This window comes from Solanum stenotomum, chromosome 1 (genome assembly GCF_019186545.1).
Source record: "Solanum stenotomum isolate F172 chromosome 1, ASM1918654v1, whole genome shotgun sequence".
In the NCBI taxonomy this organism is placed as follows: Eukaryota; Viridiplantae; Streptophyta; class Magnoliopsida; order Solanales; family Solanaceae; genus Solanum; species Solanum stenotomum.
The window spans coordinates 99,725,189-99,743,786 of record NC_064282.1 but is presented as its reverse complement, the minus strand read 5'-3'; the positions used below and the strand labels follow the sequence as shown (position 1 = coordinate 99,743,786).

Genomic DNA, 18,598 nt, shown 5'->3' with positions numbered 1-18,598 from the left:
AATGAGAAAGAGAGGGAATATGAAGTGTTCCCATTTGCTTTGGTGAAAATCATTTCTACTTCATTGATGGTGGAAAGAGAAGTTCAAGTATTTTAATAAGGAAAAACACTTTTACTTGTTAAAAGGGTTCAAAAGAGGGACCCTTTTGTGTTGTCGTCGTCGTCACTCACTCGACTCAGCTTGACTTTGGAAAATGATCGATCGAGAAATTATTTTTGGAAAAATTTTCTTTATTTATTAAATTAATTATTTAACTATAATTATAAAATTATTGATTAAATTGGTGAAATGTACAACATGAACTGGATCCGCGCGACTTGATTTAGATTTTTCCAAGATTTTATTTAAATTTCTCATCGTTTCTCAAATGACTGTTCTGGAAGGTTGCAAACTTTCAAATACAGTGCTTCCATGACTATAAATACATTCCATTCCTCATATTTTTCCTTACGGATTTTTTGAACTTCTTCTTCTTCTGCACAAATAAATTCTAGTGTTCTTTACTACCGTTGAATGGTTCACTGACACCATAGTTTTAGGTACTGATACACTGGTGAGTAAGATCATTCTTTCATGAGAGAATATATTTCATTATCCTTGGGTACTTAAGGGGAATAATTTTGTCACGCCCCAAGCCTACACCCTGGACGTGGCTGGCACTCGAAGACCATTGCTGGCCCCCAAGCGAACCCTTGGCCTGGCTCTCTTAACTCAGCGGATTAACTCAATGCAATGCAAGGTTTTAAAACAACCTGACTGAAATAAAATCTGGCCAAAAAGGCATCTCGAGTCTCAAAATAGAACATTTACATATATACATAGATGAGAGACTCCAAATCAACTGACTGACTGTCTATGAAGCCTCTAAAATACTGAGATGGATGTTGGGACAGACGCCGCAACACCCTAATAAAACAAAACTGAGAGAACAACATAATCGAGTCCTCCGGAACACAAAGAGGCTCACCACTGACTCTGATGTACTCAACTGGATCAACGGCGAACCGGATGCTGGCCCTAGGTACCTATGTCTGCATCATAATAAGATGCAGGCCAACTGACATCAGTACATTGAATGTACGAGTATGCGAGCTGGAAAGCTAAACCACAACTTAAACTTGGAAGGAGTACAAAGGACTCTTACCTTGGCTCTGTTCAACTCATGAATAACTAAACTCAATATATAAAGCAATTAGACACATGCAATATATAAAGCTTGTAAAATATTGTAAATAACTTAGCTTGTTGAAGGTAAAACAATAACAACTCAACTTTACTTATATAAAAGTAATATAACTTTAGTGGGAGACTCTTTCAATCGACAATCACCACTATGAGCCCTAGTGGTGATACAAAGTTTTACCTCACGTTGCCCAAGGACATCCTATACCTTGCCGTGATATAGGAAGCTAACTTTACTAAGTGGATCCACTAGATTAATCTTATGGGTTCATCTAAAAAATATGACCCGTTAACTCCCATGTTGGAACATGGTTCTTATGGAGAGTTGAGTTTATATGAACTCGTGTCCCCAATTCGGTGCTCAAGACTACTCCCAAAAATACTTAGCTCATAAGTGTTTTAAACACATCTTTCTTTATTTGAGATAATTACTCAAAACTTTGCCCGAAGGCTCACTTGGAAACAATGTTCCTTTTTCTTGAAAACTAGCCCAAAGGCTCCTTTGGAATCATAGTTCCTTTCTTACTCAAATGTAAAAACATTTGGAAACTTCTTTGGGAATACATAGTTCCCTAATAACTTTTGAGAAATGAACTCAACTTTAAACTCTTGACTTAACTTGAAACTTGACTTAACTTGAAACTTGAGTCTTAAAATGAAGTTAAAACATTCAACAAAGACTCTTGGAAAGCTTTAAAGACTTGCTTTGACTCCCTTCTTGAACTTCTAGACTCAACTCTTAACTTCCCTTGACTTGGAAACTTACTCTCCATGAATTGGAATCATGGATTCAAGGTGTTTGATCACGTGTTATGGACGAGTTCTTGACGTTTAAACGTACCTTGGGGTGTTGGAAACAACTTGGGAACATAGGTACAATACCTAGGAACATGTATGAGAAAGTGGGGAAATAATGGGAAGACTTGGCGCTCTGAGAGGCGCGGAGCGCCAGACCTCAAACTTCAGAGAGGTCTGGTTGGGGCTCTGGTAGGGGCAGCGCCCCAGGGGCTGGACCTCAGAGTCCCTCTTGGGGCGCGCTGGCTGGCGCGATGCCCCAGCCCTTTTCCCCGAAAACTTGACTTTTCTCCTCCTTTTCTCCAACTCTAAACCTTCCAAACTTCAAAGCTTCGACCCCCAAGCACTTAGGATCATCAAAACCCTTAACATACACTAGATTCAACTCAAAAACACCACCGGAAACATACACCAAACCAACAAGACTACAGCACAACACAACTACAACTTCAACAAATACAACCAACAACTTCAACAAACATAATCAAGCTTTTCTCGAAATAAAACGAGTTTGGCGTGTGGGGGAAAGAACCAACCCAACACTATGAACTCACATACCTTAATAGGGATCACTCCCGAAGAAAAACACAACGATCTTTAACGAAACCTAGCTTGATCTTCTCTTTTTCCTCTTCTTCTCCTCTTCACTCTTAAACCCTTACTTTCACTCTTTAAAAATGAGACAAACTGATCAAAACCATTCCAACACACTCATATATATCCAAAAGAAAAAACTAGGGAAAAGACCAAAATGCCCTTACAAATTTCCGGACGGATTCCCTGCCAACTGCCCAACTTTCAAAGGGCATAACTCGCTCATACAAATTCAGAAACGAGCAAACTTGATGGCGTTGGAAAGACCAATCCACGAACTTTGCAATCATAACTGGAAACACACCTAGATCATCCTGAGTTAGGAGTTATAACTGTTCAAAGTTGGCCAAAAATTCATTATTTTCCATACTTAGCCAAATTTCCCAGATTTTTAGATTCTTTCCAAATATGAAAATTTCCAATTCTAAGCCTCTTCATAGTTATTTCAAATTGTCGGATGTTACATAGAACGTGCAATAGAAGCATTTGATGTTGAATTTGAAAAAATCAAAATTATTGCATTGTGGAATGCATCTCAAGCATATTGGTGTTATATGATGTCATCAGAAAGAGCTGGAGGAAATTAGGAATCACGCATCTAATACATTTAAAGTTATGTGGAGAATTTAGATCGCCACATTCAGTGTTAAGAGTCTCATATCGGATAGTAATTAAGATGATTATATGATTGTGAGTTCCGGTATATGGGATTTGTTAATTTTAAAAAAATCTTTAAATTTTTAGCATGTTCTATTTTATTGTCAAATATCTATACATCAATACGAATATGAACCGGAATTAAAGGACTGAATTAGGATCAACCATCTCACAAAAAGACCATGTCACCCAGATAAGTCTTGCTATGTTTAACGATAACTTTATGAAACATCACAAACTATGAAACAAAACACAAACACTTTATGAAACATCACAAACTATGAAATCAAAAGTTTTTATTCGCATCCCAGCAAAGCAGTGGACTTGAATCCTGCAATTTTCAAAAATGAAGAATTAAAGTTAAAGCTTTAATGATGAAGGAGGTAGAAAATTTATGGATATATAAAATGTAATCTTCTGAAGGATAGAGATTAAGTTGAATACCTGGAGGTTACACACTAATGTCTTTTCTTGTGCCTTCTCATTCTCGTAAGAATTTTATGTTCCAATTCTACATCCATCCTTGAAAACCATGCTGGATATTGAGTTGACAACATTGTGTATATTATGGACAGTCCAATAACAAGTCCACAACCATAACCCATGAGAACCACCTGCCAACTTATTATTGTTGAATCTCCTTCTTCTTCTTGATCTATCCCATATGGAGTTGCTGCTTGTGGTACCCCTTCATCACCGCCACAATCTTTTGAGAGTGGAAATCCACGTAACCTATCATTCCCTTGGTATGAACTGTTCTCAAACATTTCAAATTGTTTTCCTTTGGGGATGCATCCAACAAGATGGTTGTGAGAGAGATTTAAGACTTCAAGTGATGTGAGGGATGCAAGTTGGTGTGGAATTTCTCCACTGATTTTGTTGGATGAGAGATCCAATGATTCAAGTACAGATAATTGGTGTAGTGACATTGGTATATGACCTTCCAAGAGATTACGAGATAAGTTCAATGCACGAAGTCCAATGAGATCTCCAATAATACTTGGAATATGGCCTTCAAATCTATTCATTGAGAAATCGATAATTATTTCTGTAGTCAAAACTTGAGGAAGTTCAAGATCCCGTCCCTTTGTTGTCACTATCATGGAATTAGTGTAATATGGAGAATATACAGCTCCTACATACTCTCGGGTTCCACTGTTCTCACTAATTACTTTCATGGCTTCAAAATTCTCAAAAAGTCTCACGGGTAAATCTCCACTAAATACATTGGATGAGAGATCTATGATTAGAATTTGAGCAAACAATTTGTCACTCCTTGAATCTTTTATAGGGCCATAGAACTTATTTGATCTCAAGTTTAAAATCTGCAAATAAGGTAGGGTTCCCAACCATTTAGGAAATGTGTCACTCAACTCATTGTTACCTAAATCAAGAAATTCCAAATTTTTGCAATTGATCAAAGATTGCGGGACTTTCCCCTCTAACTTATTCCCATCAAATTTGATGACTCTAAGTTGGTTTCCAATACTAAAATTAGTATTAATTGTCCCTATACTAAAATTAGTATTAATTGTCCCGCTAAGACTATTGTTGCTTAAATCTAAAGCCCAAAGTTCACTCATCTCACCCAAACATAGTGGGATTGTTCCCTCCAAATTATTGCTGCCCAAATCTAGCACTTGTAGTGTTTTCAGATTGCAGACTGTTGAAGCGATCTGTCCACTGAGATTATTTTGTGATAGGACAAGAAACTGTAGGCGCTTCTGGTTTAGGAGTGACTTTGGAATAGGACCTTGCAGCTTATTTTGTTTTAGAATAACAAGAAACAATGATTTGGACTTGAAGTCCAGAATGTTTCCATTGAAATGGTTATCTCTCAAGTCTAACAATCCAAGTAATGGGAGAGAGAATATCCATGATGGTATATTCCCATTCAAGTGGTTTGATGACAAGCTGAGTGATCCTAGGTTTTGCAAACCACTTACATTAGAAGGAATTGGACCTGTTAGGGAATTGGATGAAAAATCTAGCAATTTAAGTTGCGCCCAGCTTCTGTTAAAGGATAAAAACTCAAGCTGGCCATCAAAGTTGTTTTTTCCAAGTGATAACCACCAGAGCTTTCCAAATGTAAAGAAATCGGAAATTGGTCCTTCAAGATGGTTATAACCAAGGTCCAACTTCTCAATGCTGGTGAGATTCCATAGAGGTTTAGGAATAGAGCCTGAGAGATTACAAGAAGCTATTGTCAATCTACGTAGTGAAGTTAGATGACTAAATGATTCAGGTATCTTGCCAATAAAATTCACACGATAGAGATCTAACTCCATAAGTGATGCACTGCTATTCCATTTGGTTGTGGGAAACCTAACAGTGAGCTGGGGATTATCTGATAAATAAAGAGTTTCTAAGTTGGAAAGGTGAAAAACACTTTCAGGCAATATCCCGTATATCTGCATGTATGAAAGTTCTAGATTTGTTAAATAAGAAGAGAAATTTAGAGGAATAGCGGAAGAGATGCTTACATCGCTAAGGTCGAGCACTCTTAATTGGGTCAAGTTCTTAAGGAGCAGTTTAAAATTGTGAGGTCCGAATCTAAGATCATATAGGTCACTAGAGATACGAAGAACTTGTAATTTAGAAAGACGAGATATTTCTTCAGGGATTAGACCTGTAAAACTTGAATCTAACAAATCAAGATGCATCAAACTAGAAAGCTCACCAAATTTAGGTGAAATGAGCGACCCAGAAAAATCATTATAAGACAAATCAAGCCTTTTGAGATTGGAGAGTTGAAAGAGGCTACTATTGGAATGAAACTTGCCTTGAAGTTTGCTGAAACGGAGGTTAAGCTCAATCACTTGTCCTGTCATCTCGTCACAATGAACTCCATCCCAAGAGCAACAATCTGTGCTCTTGTTCCACGAAAGAGTTTTTGGATATGACTGAATCAAGTGGTATGTTATGTCGAAACGATAACCGGGAGCATTAGGATCTATTGTAAACATGTGCTTAAATTGTAGAAGGGAAAGAGCTTGATCTTTGGGGCATAAATGAGGTAAGGATGAGGAGAAAGCAAGTTGACAGAGAAAGGGATATATCATAAAAAATACAAGGTTTACATGGCCCATTTTCGCGCCTCAAACTCTATTTAATATTTCTGCACTAAAATGTTGAAAACTAATTAAGTTGGTAGAGAAGAAATCAAGAAATCTTTGTTTTGATCTCTATTCAATAATTGTGGTGAGGTATATATACAACAAATTAAGCATAGTATATTTTCCAATTTACTATGCACAGTTAAATGTTGCTTTGGAGTTTGGGGTAATCAATTCTTGGAAGTCACCTAGTCATTTTATATCAATTTCAGTACCTTATCATAGACACAGAAAAAGTATTTGTTTTGTAATACTTTAACAACCACACACACTACAAAAATTATATATATATATATATATATATCAATTATATTTCTATATTATTCCCCACTTCTTACTTTGCTTTCTGCTTTGCTTTCTACTTTGCTTTCTCTGTACTATGAAAAACCACTTTACTTTGTTTTCCCACTTCTTTTCTCCTCCTCATGATACATATGGAAGCATTCTACCTTGTGTTTATTGGCAAATTCAACTTTTAACAAAAGAATGAGACACAATATTGATTGGTTAGGATAAAAGTGTTGGTTGGTGTATAGGCCTTAATTTCCAAGTCAAAAATGCCAACTAATGTAGAGAAAGGTGTTGAACAAACAGAGAAAGAGCTAATTAATACACTTTCAGTACTTTGGTGAAGAAGTTTAAGCATATCATCACTGCTGCCTCATTCATTTTTGGTTTTGGACGCGGAATTAGTGAAAACGATTTTCTTGCTAGATTGGTTACGTGCCATGAAGGATGATATATATATATATATATATATCTAGGTTTTATATCATTCCATATCAAGGGAACACCGATGATATGTCTCTCCCGTTCTCTTTTTGGAGTCTGCTCTAAAATCCACAAGTCAAAGTATCCACTTAATCATTTCACATAATGTATGGCAGCTAATTTCCCCTTCACCTCTATCAACTCATAATTCTTCACCCATGGTCCATGGTGATGCATTACACAATGTGATGATAATTTCAAAGTTTTCATATTTAACATGAAATGCAGCTATAACATGTTTATGATTTATGAAGTGAAAGACTTGGTGTCTACTCCCTGAACACATCAATGTGACAACTGTGGATATCCACAAAATCTGATTCCAATACAAGAGAATTTGTTATTAATTTAAGTGAAACAGCAAGATGAATTGAAATCTGAAGTAGTTTTTTATTGAACTTCAAGTTGATTAAATAAGTAGAGAGGCAGCACAACTAACACAGAACATGGACTGCTAAAAGACTGCTAACATGCCTATAAAATAGGAACAACTATAACTAGTTAATAGGATAGTGACTAAAAGAAAACTAATCTCCTAATAATCTGCTGAAGTCTCTGACCCATTCAAAACAGATCCTGAGACACGTAACAACAGAATTACTAGGATTTTATTCATGTTTTTGGTTAGTTAACAGTCAAATTTGCCATACTGACATCATCTGGGATTGGTTTACAGGGGAAGTATTTGACATAATAAGACAGAACAAGGGAAAAGAACACACAACTACTCAAAATAAATATCTGCTTATACTAACATCCCTTCAGTAGCAAGTATTGAACTACAAAATGGGAAAATTCAGTCCACAGAACAGGATCTTTTGCTCTTTTCCACGCGAGTATGTTATGACATCCACAATGTTAGGTCGGTATAGGTGTGTGCAGATAACAACTAAAATTTTATACTTGAAATGTGTAAAAATTTTTGTTATAAATCCATTGTATTGTGTGGATCTCGAAAGTAAGTTCCCTTGAATCCCTGATATCGAATATGGAAGAACCAACAATAATTAACTATGTTACACAAAGCCTAGACAACATTAATGTCCATGATGAACAAGAAAACCACCAAAATCACCCTAACTTTATCCCTATAACATCAGTGGATAAACTAAGATATAATTTAAAAGGTCTCTTGCATTGATTATTATCCCAATTAAATATTTCAAAGGTTTGGATTTCCTATTCTATCCTATTACATAAATACATACTCACTCACACGCTGACACATGATTCGAGTAATTCAAAAGAAGTAGGGAGTTTGATTGAATTTGCTATAACTTGGACGAAGATGATGCATTTCTGCTAACCTTTGTTCAATTTACAAACACTTCAAGAACATCTTTTATGGATCGTTAATCAAAATTTCCAAGTCTTACATGTGTTTATAACTTCTGTTCAGTTCTCATAGAATTCAAAGTTGATACCTTGAACAAAGTAATATAAAAGGATGAATATAGATAACCCTGCTTCTACCATGACACAAGCTCACAGGGAGGATCCAACACAAGTACAAAACTCCACTGCCATGTGTAGCGATGAGAATTTACTAAACCATGAATTTAGCAAACTGAAACAAGATGAAGTAGCTATAGTTATGGTTCCATTTCCAGCTCAAGGCCATCTTAACCAACTTCTCCAACTTTCATGTTTAATCTCCTCCTATGGTCTTCCTGTCTACTATGTTGGCTCGGCAACACATAAATACAAAGGGGCTGCAACCAAATGAGCAAAATTTTATCACAAAAGTGGCTCCCATATACCTCTACTGTAAAAAAAAGAAAGTGGCTCACACATATTCCTACCATTATAAAAGTGGCTCACATATACCTTTTCATCAAATGGAAGTGAAAAAATATAATTTTAATTCATTTTTTATTTTTAATTAACAGATTGAATTTTGTTTTTAAAATCTCAAAATTGGTTTCTCAGTCAAATTTATTGTTGTGGATCATAAATGCATATTCAAAGGTGTGATCTTTAGTCAATACATACCTATGAATTAATTAATGTACTTATCATCCATCAACGGATGTGGTGGATGAATGAACCACAGATTAAGCAAAGAAAAATCTACTACTTTTGATGTCCAATCAACTTTCCATATTTCTCATGATTTAGTCAAACGATCATATTATCACAAATCAACAACTTCAATTGCTTCATATAATAGATGCCCCCCCGTGAAAAGAGAAGTCTGTAAGAATATTAATTGGTGTATAGAGACCACATCAACAACATTTCTTAGTCAAAAGTCCATACATGTTTGATTAGCTCTTAAATACAACAATAATAGCAGGAATGTACATGTAAGCATTTCATCTTGGCAAATGCAAGAAAGGACCAAGTTAGATTATGAGAGAAATCAACTAATTTTAACAATACGAGTTTGTTACGAATAACAATATCAAATGCAATTTAAATAATCATAGTAGTATGATGGAGCAACAACATCAAATTTGGGAGTCTGAAATTTCTAGGCTATTTGAACATAGAGATAGGGAGCTGACTGGTATCCGGAACCTATTTGAGCCACAAAAAGATAAAATTGACCAAAATAAACAAGTTCTTCAAACATGTTGGCTTATCAGGATCCTCTCAGATTCATTTTCCTACACAAAACTTGAGAATGGAGTGCTAGCATCGGGGAGAATCCATTTGCTGAAGGTTGTTGATATTGTTGAAAGTTGAAACTTGAGAATGGAGTGCTAACATAAAGCACAAGTTTAAGTTTAATTGCTAAACACTCACACGACTCTATAAAACAGAAGAACCAATTAAATGACACCATGATTGTTTTCGATGCTGGCAAAGTCAACAGAGACACCTCTATATCTTTTAAAGTTTTTGTCATCTTCTTATACTTAGTTAGTAAGTACTTCATCGTCACAATCAATGTGAGTCACTGATTATTCCCACAATATTTATTTCCTGTCTCAAGATCGTTACTAAGAACTGAACCAACATTCTCTACGTCACGTTCAGGCATCTGAATTCAAAACGATACTACCGTTGTAATTTAAAACGAAACGCCCTGATGATTCATTCACTGACAAATTAGTATTAAATTTATTTTTCTTATCCTTGGATCGTCAGAAAGTTGAACTATAACAGCAAACATTCAGGAATTGTAATTAAGCAAACACAACTATTGCTTGAGTTGTAACAGAATCATTCTGGGCGTTATGTGCAACTCTCAAGCATTTATGCTGGCGCAGAGAGGTGATAAAAATCAGCAATGTTAGATCCTGGAATACACAAGGTTCCAGCACACAGTTTCGCCTCTGCTAGGATTTAAAACAAAAACACTTTATCACAAACTATGAAATTAAAAGCTTCTATTCTGATCCCAACAATGCAGTGGACTTGAATCCTGCAAATTTCAAAAATTAAGAATTAAAGTTAAAAAGCTTCAAGGATGAAGGAGGTAGAAATTATATGGATAAAGATCAAATTGAATACCTGGAGGTAACACACTAATGTCTTTTCATGTGCCTTTTCATTCTCGTAAGAATTTTGTGTTCCAATTCTACATCCATCCTCGAAAACCATGCTGGATATTGAGTTGACCGCATTATGTATATTATGGACAATCCAATAACAAGTCCACAACCATAACCCATGAGAACCGCTTGCCAACTTATAATTACTGAAACTTCAGGAGCAACCTTCTTTTGACAAGAAGCAGTTTGTTGGGCGGATCCACAATATTAACATGAGGCCACTCTAGTTAATTTTGGATCCGCCTCTGGTTAGATACATAAATTATGTAGTATCTAATTCGCAAGGCAAACATTTAGATAACATAAGTTCTGTAGGAATAAACTATGCCTTTGTAATACATAACTTGTGCCTTGCGTATTTTGTTTCAAAAGGAGCTAGAGTTTGTTCAGATAAACATGTTGCATAAGAAAGAAGCTTACTATCTGTAAAGATGAAGAAATAATCATCAATTTGATCTGAGCTTTGCTATGGAGAATGACTTATTTAATTAGTTTCCTAAGTATTATACTTGCTGCGTGCTCTTTAGAGTACGAGGCCTTGCGTGTATTTTTAACTACTTGCTGTAACAGAACATCTAGTACTCCTTTGAGCTAATCCCTTTACTGCTTTCGAGCATAAGCTCAAGAACACGTCTATTTCCTAGATCTTTATTTTCCTTTAGGCAAGAATCTTTATCTTACTCTTTTACCTGGTTCTAAAAGAGCCTATCTGTCTCAGAAATTCAGTTCGTTACAAAGAAAATTATTAGTTCAATGTATGAAGGCTAATTCTGATATCAACTTTTTTGCTCTTCTTGAAGTAAACAACACCTAGCTGATTAATTACATAAAATAAGTATACTATAGATTTGCACATGGAAATGCTATGATTTCTTCCCTAGCATTAACGATGTATGTCAACATGGGAGTAAAAGGGGCTGCAACCAAATGAGCTTTGTCGATTTCGGTTTCCCTTTTGATCCCTTTGCATTCTATGAAATTCTATGGTTATTCCTCGCAACTGAATATGCTGAATTTGTTGAGTCACAACACAAGAAAGCTGGAACATATAAAATCTAACAGACACTTGATGAAACAAAACAAAAATACTTTATGAAACATCACATACTATGAAAGTAAGAGCGTTTATTCGCATCCCAGCAATGCAATGGGCTTGAATCCTACTAATTTCAAAAATGAAACATTAAAATTAAAAGCGTTAAGGATGAAGGAGGTAGAAAATATATGGATATATAAAATGTTATCTTCTGAAGGATAGAGATTAAGTTGAACACCTCGAGGTTACACACTATAGTAATTTCTTTTCTTGTGTCTTTTCATTCTCTTAATAATTTTGTGTTCCAATTTTACATCCATCCTCAAAAACCATGCTGGATATTGAGTTGACAGCATTATGTATATTATGGACAGTCCAATAACAAATCCACAACCGTAACCCATTAGAACCACCTACCAATTTATAATTGTTGAATCTCCTTCTTCTTCTTCTTGATCTAGCCCATATGTAGTTGTTGCTTGTGGTACCCCTTCATCACCGCCACAATCTTTTGAGAGTGGCAATCCACGTAACCCATCTTCTTGATCTAGCCCAATGTTTCCACTGAAATGGTTATCACTCAAGTCTAAATAACTTAGTGAAGGGAGGGAGAATATCCATGATGGTATAGTCCCATTCAAATGGTTTGATGACAAGAAGAGTGAATGTAGGTTTTGCATACCACTTACATTCGAAGTAATTGAACCTGTTAGGGAATTGAATGAAAAAACTAGCTCAACAAGTTGCGTCCATCTGTTAAAGAATAAGAACTCAAGTTGGCCGTCAAAGTTGTTATTTCCTAGTGATAACGACTTGAGCCCCATTCTTCTTCTTTTTTGGTTTATCATCCGGTGTCTGGTAAACACATTGGAGTCCGACTATTTTAAACTCGTGTCATGCACCGTGTAGAGCCCCATTCGGTGGGGGGGGGGGGAATGCTCTCTACCAAGGATTTTTTTATACCCAGGGCTCAAACATGAGACTTTTGGTTAAGAGAGGAGCAACCTCATCCACTGTACCACATCCGTTGGTGATGAGAATATTAACTTTAACAATTGGGAACAATTATGTAATCAATTTAAATTGGGAGAAGGCATAAGTACCCCTTGAACTATAACCGAAATTAAAGGGACACACCCTATATTTATGGAGGTCCTAGTACCCCCTAAACTTTTTTCTATATATTTCTTTGCGCTTTATGTGTTGACATGAAATCATAACTCTTCAATTAGCTACGCTAGTTTTTTTTTTTTTTTNAAAAAAAAAAAAATCTTCTTATTTTATTTACCTTGTTTTTAAAATAAGTTGGCACACATAATATTTTTTGTTTTTCTTTGCATTGTATTTAAAAATTTTCTCAAACATACGTAAATACGTATTTTTTTCTCCTTTTTCCTATTGATTTTATTTATATCTTTTATTTTCATTGTCTTTCTTTTGGATTTGATTTCAAATTTAATTCCAAATGTCTGATATTAATATAAGCTAATTTTGGATGGATACAAGAAAAAGTGAAGGAAATCAAATANCATTATGTATATTATGGACAGTCCAATAACAAGTCCACAACCGTAACCCATTAGAACCGCCTGCCAATTTATAATTGTTGAATCTCCATCTTCTTCTTCTTGATCTAGCCCATATGTAGTTGTTGCTTGTGGTACCCCTTCATCACCGCCACAATCTTTTGAGAGTGGCAGTCCACGTAACCCATCATTTCCTTGGTATGAACTATTCTCAAACGTATCAAATTGTTTTCCTTTGGGGATGCATCCAACAAGATGATTGTGAGAGAGATTTAAGACTACAAGAAATGTGAGGGATGCAAGTTGTTGTAGAATTTCTCTGCTGATTTTGTTTGATGAGAGATCCAATGATTCAAGTACAGATAATTGGTGCAGCGATGCTGGTATGTGACCTTCCAAATGATTATGAGATAAGTTCAACGTACGAAGCCCAACGAGATCTCCAATAATGCTTGGGATATGACGTTCAAATCTGTTGTTAGAGAGATTTATGCTTATTTTGTTTTAGAATAACAAGAAACAATGATTTGGACTTGAAGTCTGGAATGCTTCCACTGAAATGGTTATCACTCAAGTCTAACCATTCAAGTGATGGGTGGGAGAATATCCATGATGGTATATTTCCATTCAAGTGGTTTGATGACAAGCTGAGTGATCTTAGGTTTTGCAAACCACTTACATTAGAGGAATTGGACCTGTTAGGGAATTGGATGAAAAATCTAGCAATTTAAGTTGCGCCCAGCTTCTGTTAAAGGATAAAAACTCAAGCTGGCTATCAAAGTTGTTTTTTCCAAGATGGTTATAACCAAGGTCCAACTTCTCAATGCTGGTGAGATTCCATAGAGGTTTAGGAATAGAGCCTGAGAGATTACAAGAAGCTATTGTCAATCTACGTAGTGAAGTTAGATGACTAAATGATTCAGGTATCTTGCCAATAAAATTCACACGATAGAGATTTAACTCCATAAGTGATGCACTGCTATTCCATTTGGTTGTGGGAAACTTAACAGAGAGCTGGGGATTGTCTTCTATAAAACAATAACAAACTCAACTTTACTTATATAAAAGTAATATAACTTTAGTGGGATTCTTTAACCGAAAACCACCACTATGAGCCCTAGTGATGATACAACGTTTTACCTCACGTTTCCCAAGGACCATCCTATACCTTGCCATAATATAGGACCTTACTTTACTTAGTGGATCCACTAGCTTAACTTACGTGATCATCTAAAAAGAATGACCCGTCAAGTCCCATGTTGGCTACATGGTTCTTATGGAGTGTTGAGTTAATATGAACTCGCGTCCCCAATTCGGTGCTCAATACTACTCCCAAAAATACTTTGGCTCATAAGTGTTTTAAACACATCTTTCTTTAGTTTGAGAAAAATTGCTCAAAGCTTAGCCCAAAGGCTCTCTTGGAAAACATGGTTCCTTTCTTACTCAAATGAAAAAAACATTTATGAACTTCTTTGGGAATACTTAGTTCCCTAATAACTTTTGAGAAAAATGAACTCAACTCTATACTCTTTACTTAACTTGAAACATGAGCCTTAAAACGAAGTTAAAACGTTCAATAAAGACTCTTGAAAACTTTAAAGACTTGCTTTGACTTGCTTCTTAACTTCTAAGTTTGGCTCTAACTTCACTTGACTTTGATCCTAACTTTCCTCGAATTGGATTATGAATTCAAGGGTAATGATCTCATGTTTATGGATGAGTTCTTGACATTTAGACGTACCTTAAAGTATTGAAAACAACTATAAAACATAGGTACATTACCAAGGAACATGTATGAAAAAGTGGGGAATGAATGGGAAGACTTGGAGTCCTTGGCGTCGTTGGCGCTCTGAGAGGCACGGAGCGCCAGCCCTTAAGCTTCAGAGAGGCCTGCTGGGCGCTCTGCCTGGCGCGCCGCCCCAAGGGCTGGACTTCAGAGTCCCTTTTGGGGCGCGCTGGCTGGCGCGACACCCCAGCCCTTTTCCCTGAAAATTTGACTTTTCTCCTTAGTTTATCCAACTCTAAACCTTCTAAACTTCAAAGTTTCCAGCCCCAAACACTTACTATCACAAAACCCCTCAACATACACTAGATTCAACTCGAAATCACAACCAGAAACATGTACCAAGACAACAAGGAACTTCAACAACACAACCAACAACTTCAACAACACCACCAACAACTTCAACAACACAACCAATCTTTTCTCGGAATTAAAATGAGTTTGGCGTGTGGGGGAATGAATCAATCCAACACTATGATCTCACATACCTTAATAGGGATCACCCCGACGAAAACCACGACGATCTTGATGAATCCTTGCTTCTTCTTCTCTTTCTCCTCTTCTTTCTCTCTTCTCTCAAAAGCCATAACTCTCACTTTAGAAAGGAAAAACTGATTTAAAATCAGTCTAAAACCTTAATATAACCAAAAGAAATGGTTAGGAAAAAGACCAAAATACCCTTACAAATTCGGACTAAACTGCCCTGTGCCAACAGCCCAACTTCCAAAGGGCATAACTCACTCATGCGAACTCGGAATCAAGCAAACTCGGTGGCGTTGGAAAGATCATTCCAAGAGATTTCCAAACATAACTGGAAATTCACCTAACTCATCCTAAACTAGGAGTTATGACTGCTAGAAGTTGATCAAAAACTCATTTTTTCCCATACTTAAACCAAATTTTCCAGATTTTGAATTCTTTCCAAAAATGACTATTTCCAATTTCCAGCTTCTTCATAGTTATTTCAACTTACACGATGTTACAATATACCTCTACTGTACCAAAAGTGGCACACATTTATTCCTGTCACTATAAAAGTGGCTCATATATACATTTTCATCTAACGGAAGAGGAAAAAGTATTTTTTAATTAACTTTTTTGATCTTTAATTTTAGGGCAAAGGGGTAAATATACCACCTCAACTTTGCGATTTCGAGCAGATGTACTCCTCATTAAAAAGTGATGCATATATACCTCCATCGGCTAACAAATGGTGCGTACATACCCTCGTTGTCTAATAAATGGTATACATTTACCTTTTTCATTAACAGACTAAATCTTTTTTTTAAAAATAATCTTAAAATTGGTTTTTCAGTCAAATTTATTGTTGTGGATCATAAATCAAAGTTGTGATCTTTCGTCAATACATACATACCTATGAAGTAATTAATGTTATCATCAGAACTACAAATTAAGCAAAGAAAAATCTACTACTTCTTCTTTGGAGTAATCAATTCCAAGAAGTCTTATATTTGCTTTGATCACAAAGTTGAGGGGTATTTTTGCCCCTTTTCCCAGTTTACTATGCACATTTAATTGTTGCAGTAGAGTAATGAGTTGTAGGAAGGTCACCTAGTAAATTTTAGTGTGTCACACAATATGTAAGCATTTTACATGTAATAACACAAAACAACAAGAAGAAAGTTCCTCATGATACACATGGAACCATTCTACCCTGTGTTTATTGGCAAATTCAACTTTTTAACAAAAGAATGAGATTTTGTTCCAATTAAAATATCAAGCTCAACTCAAAACGGATAATATTACACCACGAATTAAGAATTTTTTGCACATAATTTGTGAAAACGATGTCATTCTATATATTCCCTTTCTACTACAATACAACAAGAAGAAAATTTTTAACTTATGAGAAAATTTTACATGACTTAAAGAACTGTAATTCTTGTGTTTCAAAATAAGATTTTAAGGATATACATAGATATCGTTCTATGACTTGTTCTAGTGGTATAAAATTCTTTCTACACGAAAGAGAATCAGTTTTTTTTACAGTGCTGAGCAAAAGGAAGATGGAAAAGACTGCTGCCTTTCTTCAAATTGAGAGATTTAATGAGCTCTACGACTCTGCCTCTGCATCTTCTTATTTGGATTGCGTTAATTGTTTATTTTTCATATGGGGATCATTAACTGCTGCAATTTTCAATCCCAACATAATGCCGACATGGAAATATCCATTTGCGAGTTTTAGAACAAACTCAGAAGAAGAGTGGATGAGTTATATCATTTTCTTTTCTGTAATGTGCATGGAAGGAAAATACAACCCAAAGTCATATCGTCATATACGTGACCAGTGATGGGGAGATTGTATTTGTCCTGAATTTCAAGGTTGTTGATATTGTTGAAAGTTGAAACTTTCAGGCTTCAGGAACAACTTTCTGTTGACAAGAAGCAATTTTTTGGGTACATCAAAAACCTAACAACCACGTTATACACAGAGAATCAAGAAGTGATTAAGAGGAGCATTAAAGTGGATTGATTGAAGAGTCAACACATATAATTGAATGTTCGTGTTGTTATGGAGAAATTATCATTTGGAACCCGGGGTGGAGCTAGAGGGGAGACGAAGTTCATCCAAACCCTTTTGCCAAAAAATTACACTTTACATGCGTGGTCAAATTTTTTTGTATATGTATATACAGTAGATGATGAATTTCCTCCATGAAAATTCTGTTTCCGATCCACCACTGATTTGGTACTGATTATATGCTATTGTCAGTTCCAAAGGTTTGCTTTTGACAAATGTTGTGGAACAAGTTAATGCGGAATGATGTTTTGCTCATATTGCACATCCTACTTTTACTTTCTTAACTATTTATCGATCGATTGAGCATTGTGCTCCTCTGTAAATAGCCACAGTGATAGCTTAGAATTATATACTCAACATAACAGTAACAGTATATCTTAGAATTTTCCGACTATCAGGCAGTGTTTTATTTTCTGATAAGATTTTGTTCACACAATCCCGTGTTATCTGGTGGACAGTTTGGAAAGAAAACAAAGGCGAATATATTTTATGAGTAGGACGTCACTTTGCTTATGCACTAGGATAGTCACAGAAATTTACTATGAAGACAGTGTCTTCTATAGTGTGCCTACTCAAACCAGTTTTCCGCATCCAAGACTCTGTTTTGTCACCAAGGAGAGTTTTAATAGGTAGACGTTTAGCTTGTTAATGAAATTACTTACTATGTAACAAACTATTGATAAACAAAAACTAATGCTTTTATTCACAGGGAAATGCACACTTCAAAAACATCACAAACTACAAAAGAATTAGGCTTATATTTTCATCACCGGCTACATATATACTAGACTTGAATCCTGCAATTTTCAAAAATGAAAAATTAAAGTTAAGAGCTTTAAGGATGAAGGAAATGAGCAAATTCATTGATAAAGATCAAATTGAATACCTGGAGGTAACACACTAATATCTTTTCTTGTGCCTTTTCATTCTCGTAAGAATTTTGTGCTCCAATTCTACATCCATTCTCGAAAACCGTGCTGGATATTGAGTTGACAACATTATGTATATTATGGACAGTCCAATAACAAGTCCACAACCATAACCCATGAGAACCGCCTGCCAACTGATCATTGATAAATCTCTTCCTTCTTCTTCA

General features: G+C 35.7%; 3 protein-coding genes across 5 annotated transcripts in view; all 3 read right to left on the bottom strand.

Moving 5' to 3' along the window:
• The window catches only part of LOC125870857 (receptor-like protein Cf-9 homolog), a 190,207-nt gene extending 183,890 nt beyond the window's left edge, over positions 1 to 6,317 (bottom strand). The window contains exons 1-2 of one of the 2 annotated variants that reach the window (XM_049551409.1): positions 3,673 to 6,317; positions 3,448 to 3,559 (exon numbers count right to left, since the gene is read on the bottom strand). In XM_049551409.1, the coding sequence (XP_049407366.1) occupies positions 3,687 to 6,317 (2,631 nt within the window). In that variant the 3' untranslated portion in view covers positions 3,448 to 3,559; positions 3,673 to 3,686. Of the gene's footprint in view, positions 1 to 3,447; positions 3,560 to 3,672 lie in introns of those variants that run through there. The other variant, XM_049551416.1, reaches the window with a different exon arrangement.
• The window catches only part of LOC125870942 (receptor-like protein Cf-9 homolog), a 244,979-nt gene that overhangs the window by 165,306 nt on the left and 61,075 nt on the right, over positions 1 to 18,598 (bottom strand). Inside the window, exon 2 of one of the 2 annotated variants that reach the window (XM_049551518.1) lies at positions 18,198 to 18,299. The exons of the other annotated variant lie outside the window; for it this stretch is intronic. The gene's annotated coding sequence lies outside the window, so the exon portion shown is untranslated. Of the gene's footprint in view, positions 1 to 18,197; positions 18,300 to 18,598 lie in introns of those variants that run through there. 2 annotated transcript variants of the gene reach the window in all.
• Positions 10,247 to 14,143, bottom strand: LOC125860501 (receptor-like protein 9DC3). The gene is made up of 5 exons (XM_049540480.1): positions 13,857 to 14,143; positions 13,222 to 13,649; positions 12,069 to 12,357; positions 10,434 to 10,485; positions 10,247 to 10,321 (listed from the first exon to the last, which is right to left on the bottom strand). The coding sequence occupies exons 1-5, from the start codon at positions 14,141 to 14,143 to the stop codon at positions 10,247 to 10,249; spliced, it is 1,131 nt and encodes a 376-aa protein (XP_049396437.1).